Source organism: Myotis davidii, unplaced genomic scaffold (assembly GCF_000327345.1).
Source record: "Myotis davidii unplaced genomic scaffold, ASM32734v1 scaffold1166, whole genome shotgun sequence".
NCBI lineage: Eukaryota > Metazoa > Chordata > Mammalia > Chiroptera > Vespertilionidae > Myotis > Myotis davidii.
The window spans coordinates 108,458-115,511 of record NW_006296539.1 but is presented as its reverse complement, the minus strand read 5'-3'; the positions used below and the strand labels follow the sequence as shown (position 1 = coordinate 115,511).

The 7,054-nt window shown below is 56.7% G+C and overlaps 1 protein-coding gene across 1 annotated transcript in view; it reads left to right on the top strand.

Annotated features, from left to right (window-relative positions):
• Positions 1–7,054, top strand: part of LOXL2 (lysyl oxidase like 2) — a 101,479-nt gene that overhangs the window by 62,571 nt on the left and 31,854 nt on the right. The window contains exon 5 of the mRNA XM_006771928.2: positions 2,331–2,542. Within this exon, the coding sequence (XP_006771991.1) occupies positions 2,331–2,542 (212 nt within the window). The remainder of the gene's footprint in view (positions 1–2,330; positions 2,543–7,054) is intronic.

Here is a 7,054-nt window from a genome sequence, read left to right as displayed (position 1 = left end):
CCTTTTCCTGCTGTAGCTGGGGTGCTGACGTCCACATTTCACACCTGGTGGGGTGTGGGGTGGGGTGAGAAGGGAGGATCTGTGAATGTAATAAAGTCCTTGGGGTTTGCCTGCCCTGTGAAGCCACAGAGCTGATGTTACAGCGGTAACTTTCCTTCTGGGCATTACGCATCGCTGGCTGGAATTCCAGCCTGGCTTCCGAGGTGAGGAGAGGCAGGAGGGGCCGGGCCCGCGGCTGGTTTAGACCTCAGTCAGGCCCTTTCTTGGCTCGCCTCTGTCCACGTGTCTTGGTGGCACGGGTCCTGTGGCCTGAATGGAAGCTGTAAAGAATCTGGGATCCAAGCTGGCCAACATCATCTTGCCACTGGCGGCCTTCCTTCCACTCCACGTGGAGAGGAACCAGGGCCAAATGCCATCACCACCAGCCACACACTTTCGCCGCCCAGCAGGACTGGTGGGCAGGGCCTGGCTTTGCACCCTGAAGCCAGTGGTGAGGAGACACGGATGCCTGGGCACCCAAATAATGGCCCTCTTCAACCTTGTGGTTCATTGGCGTTTGCACCTTTGCCGGCATGTGGCTCGAGTCTCTGGGTTCCCCCCTGCCAAGCCCGGCCCCACCTCTTCCCCACAGCCCAGGTCAGAGAGCTCCTGACCACATACCTTGGGCGCCCTGCCTCTAGGTGGTCCTGGGGAGGCAGTTAGAGCCAACCAGCTTTCTCCTCTGGATCATGGGAGGGCAGCAGCTCTAATGCACCTTGTTCTGCAGTGTGAGGGCGACACGAGGGAAGGCACATGGAGCCTCACTGTGGGGCTCACGCGCAGTAGCTGTTATCAGTTTTCATTTCGTTGGATCCGAGTATACATGTGGGGCTGGGAACAGCGGGCGGCTGGAGGGGAGGCAGAATCAGTCATGTCGGGCCGTGGGCACCTCTCTAAGTAATTGGGCATTGCTACATGGGCACGAGCGGGCGGTCAAGGGACAAGATTACAAAGAGCTTTCTGGTGGCTGGCCTGTGGCCGATGGATGGAGGGGGAGATGGAGGTAGGGGCTCAGCAGGGAGCCTTGCAGAGCTGCTGGTGGCTCCATGTGCAGCGGCAGGGGCAGAGAGGAGGGGCTGGAAGTGAGAGGTTAGCAGGGAGCACGGTGTTTGAGGGCGATTGGGTGAGCCTCGGAAAAGCATAAACTCCGGGGTAGCCCCCGTTCCTCTCACCCAGCGTGGCCTCTCCAGGCCCCTGTCCTTCTACCGAATCCCTTTGACCCGGGAGGAGGCGTGGGGCAGGGACATTGCTGCTCAGGGTTGGGGAGTGGGGAGGAGAGCTCACCCCCAGCTGTGGTGAGGCAGGAGTCTGCCCCCCACTGAGCCTCCTCTGCCTCCTCCACCAGGACCCGCCTCTCGCCTCTCTCACTCACTGTCTCGGAATGACGGGTGGGGCTGGGGGGTGAGTCTGGGCCTTTCCAAAGGCCTCCACGCGTTCAGAATCATTCCCTTTCCTGCCACAGACTGTGTCCACCATTACCTCCTGGTCCCCAGGGCGTGTCCCCCACTAAGCAGGCCTGGGTCCCTGCACACACTCCCCTCCATGCTTCTCTCCAAGCCCTACCCCTACTCTCCTGGGATGTTCTCACTTAGAAATGTCGACCCCAGATACTGACTGGGTGGTTTGCAAGGTGGCACCATCAGCCTCAGGGTAGCTGAGGCTCCTCTGCCTGAAACTTCAGTCTTAGGAAAGATACACACACACACACACACACACACACACACACACACAGAATCACACAGTCACTCACACACACACGCAGAATCACACAGTCACACACACACACACATAGAATAACAGTCACACACACACACAGAATCATACACAGTCACACACACACACACAATCACACAGTCACTCACACATACACACACACAATCACACAGTCACTCACACATACACACACAGTGCTTTGGAGTAAAATACAAAATCCAAATTAGTTATAATGTAGAACGTGAAAATTCAAAGAGCATGTTCTCTCTTCTGCTGTAGCTCGAGAGCCTGCAGGAGGGCTGCTGCCTCTCTCCCCAGGCTTTGTGGTGGGACGTGGGAGAGGCTGCTGGGCCCTCTTAGTCTCCTGATGGCCCAGGTCACCCCTGCTCCCTCTCCTTGGGTCCCCGCAGTCACACTGCCTCCCTGCATGATGCTTTATCACCACGGCCTTGTGCTGTGTGCTCTTGGCCAGTACCCGTGGCCCCTGCAGGGCCCGGGGTTGGAGGAGGCTAGCCAAAACCCCTCTCCACACCGGGCCAGGAAGGTAACCATGTCCTTCGGTGCCTCCTCCTTCCCAGAACCTGAACATCCAGGTGGAGGACATCCGGATCCGAGCCATCCTCTCTGCCTACCGCAAGCGCACCCCCGTGACGGAGGGCTACGTGGAGGTGAAGGAGGGCAAGGCCTGGAAGCAGATCTGTGACAAGCACTGGACGGCCAAGAACTCCCGCGTGGTCTGCGGCATGTTCGGCTTCCCTGGGGAGAAGACGTACAACACCAAAGTGTACAAGTAAGAGGCCCCCCAAAGCACTGTTTCCTGGGGGGGGTTGCCGCTTTGTGAAGAGAAGGCTCCTGCAGTGGGCGCTGAGCAGAGGGGTTCCGCCAGTGGCTGTCAGTGCAGGCCTGGCCGCTGGGGAGGTCACAGTCCTGTGGATGCAGAGGCCCGGGGGGGCGGGGGGGCTGGTGAGGGGGTGCAGGGCCGACAGCCAGCTCCGTGACCACCGGGGCCAAACCAGGACAGCACCAACTTAAGAAATGTTTACTTGCCCTCAGTAAATGATTAGTTTGAAAAATCTGGAACTCGCAGAAACTGTTAGGAAATTCGATCAGTTACGCCAATCCCAGTGAAATCTTATAATTTAGTTATGGTTTCCAAAGTTAATATCTCCCACAGGGAAAGGAGGCGATAATAACAGGACTTCGAGTAGTTCGCCGGCGAAGGGTTTCACCCCGTGACAGGCGGGGGGCCGGGTCCTGGGTGGGCATGGGCCTTCCTGTCTCCTCTTATGGTGACTGGCTTACTGAGGGCTGACCATGAGTCCGGCCTGTTCTTAGCCATTGATCCTCACAGCGCCGGGAATTAGGGGTTGATTTTATAGTCGAGGAAAGGAAGTCAGGGAGGAAAGTGGCAGATCTAAGATCCAAGCCCCCATCTCCAGTGACGGGGTCCGAACTCTTTCCTTTCAAGCCAGAGGAAGTCAGGAACATGGGACCCAGATCCAGCGCCCCCTCCAAATCCCCGGGGTCGGGGCGACTGCAGGTCCTGGGCGTGGCTTGGCCGTTTGGGTCAGAGCCCCCAGCCCACCATGAGGCTGAGTGCTGGTGGCTGAGCGGCTCCGCTGGGCGGGCTCACCGCCCCTCTAGGGGTGAGCCTGGTGGTGATCCCCACCCCAGACACCCTCAGATGTGGCCCAGACTTTCCTGTTTGCAGTGGGGTTCCCGTCCTCTGAATACTTTGGAGAATTCCTGCCAGCTGGCCAGCTTCCTCCCTGGAGACACCTTCTCAGCTTTTCCTACCATTGGAGCCAAGAAAAGCAAACCCCACCCACCCCTCGCCCCCACCCCAACCAGCTCCCATCTGGCTGCCCCACAGTGCCCCAGCTGACAACTGGTCTGAGTCCAGCGCCGGGCCTGGGAAGGCTGCCATCAGCCCTGCCCAGGGCAGGACGGGGTCCCCGAGGCCGGTTGCATGTGCCTGTTCAAAGGCGTTTGAAAGCCATCTCCCCAACTGTGGCCCTCTAGAGTCCTTTTCCTGATTTTGAGGAGGGAGCTCCGATCTATGTCGGCAGCGGAGTCTCTCACGTGCTGGTTTTAAACCTGCCTCCCTGAACCTCCCGCCCAGGCTGAGTCTGTGCCTTTGCTCTTTCAAATGAGGGCAGAAGAGCACTTCAAGGCTGGGAGCATCCGGGTGCTGGCGGGTGGTATTTGGGGCTCAGGCTGCTGCAAACCAGCTCCTCCCTTGGACCTCCAGCCTCAGAGGTCACCGTGTCCAAACCCTCCGTCTGTACGATGAGAGACCCAGGCCTGAGGACAGTGGATTTGGGGGTCACAGAACCCACTCCTGCCAGAGTCCACAGGGCTACTCGGGAGTGCTGTCCACATTGCTACCTCCACCTGCAGACCTGCTCCAGCTCTGGCCGCTCAGCCCCGGCTCCCACCACGGGCCTTGCTGTTATGTCAGAGCTGGAGCAGGGCTGGCTTGAGGGTGGGGTGTCTGTGAGCCTGCTCAGAAGTTGAGGAGAACAGAAGCCTGGGAGCCAGAGAGAGGGTCACCCCCCGCATGGTCCCTGAATCCGAGGCCAGTCACATCTTTCCCATTTCCCTTGGCCCTTCCTAGCCGGCCAGGGGAAGCGGCTTCCCAGGGGAGCCTTCCACTCTAGGAAGGAAATTGTTTTCAAAGTAATTGCGTCTGGGATGGTGTTAGTGATCTCTCTGCATGCACCAGGCCCCGAAGGGGCTTGGCAGCCTTGGGGTCTCACCAGGGCCGGCCAAGGCTCTCCACCCTGGCTCCCTCCGCAGACCTGCAGGTCTGGTGGCCACTCAGAGCCTCCCCAAGGCCGGACTGCAGCTCTTCCTCAGCCTCTGCCAGCCACCCCGTCCTCCAAGTCAGAGGCACCTAGGAAGGTACCCACATGTCCCCAGAGGCCTCTGCACCCAAAGACTCACTCAAGATGGAGTCCAGGGCTCCCCAACATGGGCTGCTTTGCTGTGAGCTTTCTGCTCTGGCCTCGGGGGGCTTTGTAGCCTCAGGGCCCATCCCAGGGGCAGGAGCATTTTGTATTGTGTTTTTTTTCTTTTTTGCCTGAAAGCAGGATCCCACTATTGATACCGATTTTTGACACAAGCAGGAATTCTGCCTCTAGCACTGCATCTGGGAGAGTGGAAGGGCTCTGCTTGGCTGGTTGGCTGAAATGCCAGCCTCCTTTCATTTCAGGTAGAGGAAGGAATTCAAAGTATTAATGTCAGAAACGTCCAAACCCGTGGAGAATTTTAAAGGGTTTATTTGAGCCAAACTGATGACATTTGCCAGGAAGCAAAACCTCAACGGATTGAGAAAATGCTCTGCAGAATGGCAGTCTTACAGCTCATTTTATGCATTAGAATAAAAGGAGACGACGTCGGGAGGGCACATGAAGTCCGTTGGTGGTAGATTACGGAAGGGGGAGAAAGCAAAGCAGGGAGACCTTTGACATTGGGTGCAATGAAGAGGCAAGTGCTTTTACATTGTGGGTACAGGATAGTTAACAACTAATGTATCTGGGCAGCAAGGTAATAATGAGGGTTCTGTGGTCTCACACTCTGGTGCAGCGGGTGTGCCCTGAGAGGTCTGGAAAGGAGATGAAGCTGATAGTCTAAGGGTCTGTTATCTTAGATCAGGGGTGGGCAAACTTTTTGACTTGAGGGCCACAATGGTTCTTAAACTGGACCAGAGGGCCGGAACAAAAGCATGGATGGAGTGTTTGTGTGAACTAATATAAATTCAAAGTAAACATCATTACATAAAAGGGTAAGGTCTTTGTTTTTTTTTTAGTTTTATTCATTTCAAATGCCCAGCCTGCGGGCTGTAGTTTACCCAAGGCTGTCTTAGATGCACAAAGACAATAGACCGGCTCACTTAGGTAAAGATTGACCTTTGTCAGGTACACAGGGACAGGATGTGACTGCCCTCCACGATCAGCTTTTAGGGCTTTTAGGTTGGAGAAGACAAAGGAGGGAGGAATCTGTAGGACTGGATAAAAAGTATAAGGAACAGACACTTCTTTGACAGGTGGGTACAGGACAGCTAGCAGTCAACACTAGTGCAATGACAATAACAATGAGGGGATTTATGGTCTCTGCTCTGGTGAGTGGTTGAGGAGTCTGGGGGTGGGGAGGGGGGTTTACCCTGACATTCCAAAGGTGTGTTAAGGTAGATGCAAAGACAACAGACAGGCTCGTTAAGGTAAAGATTGACCTTTGTCAGGGAAGATACCGGCCTAGGAAATGACTACCTTCCGTGACCTGCTTTTAGCTAGAAAGTTAATTTCGGGCTGTATGGTTACTTTATAGTGGATCGCCGGCCTCCCCTGAGCCTGTCAGGTTTAGTATGCGGCCCTTTTCGTCCACACCTACTTCCAAAGTGTGTAATTGGAACCGATGTGCTCAGCAGCTGGCAGAACTCCTGGGAAAGCAGGGTTCCCCTTGGCTGAGAGGGAGCCAGCAGGACTTTTTATTTTTAATTGAATCAGTCCAGCCATAGAATGGACAGTTCTTTCTCAAGCCGGCTTCCCATCCCTGCCAATGGCTCGCCCCTAACTCCGGTCCCTCTCCAATCCCTGGGCCTGGAGTGGGCTGCCCACCCATCCTCCCCAGCGCTCCTCTGCGCCCCCTGGGGCCTGTCTGGGGTGAATCATGAGGGAGGGGTGGGTGCCGCCCGATGGGAGCCTGTGGAGGGTCAGGGTGCATTACTGTGAGCTGACGTAAGAGGGAGGCCGGGCTGCCTGGGGAGGCGGCAGCGTTCAGCACGTCTGTTCCTGGCAGAGCTGGTGTTTCCTGAAAGCTGAGAGCAAGGATTCTCCAAGCCGCTGGAGCTGACCAATCCTCGGGCAGCTGACCCCCGAGCGTGCTCTCTTTCCTGATGTGGGGGTGTCATGGGGAACATGCTGGAAGCTGAGGCTCCAAGTGCAGGGCCTGCAGGAAGTGGGGAGAGGCAGAGGTTCCGGAATTATCAACAGTCCCCCTGGGTGGCTGCAGCTCCGCTGAGCACACATCCAGAATTTTCCCGGACAGTCCGGGTTTCAAAGATTCCGTGCCATTGCGCCCACAAGCATATTAGAATTGTTACAAGTCTCAATTTTTGGTTAAGGAAAGATATGGGTGGTGGCCGTAGGGTTTTTCCTCCCTCTGTGTTCACATCCCATCCACTTTGAGACCAAGCAGGAGCTCCCTGGCCTGCTGGGCCCGCAGGGACAGGACCTCGCTCTGTACCCCCCTCCCCCCCAGGGGGCCAGGCCGCCCAGGGCCCCTCTGAGCAGCCAGCACC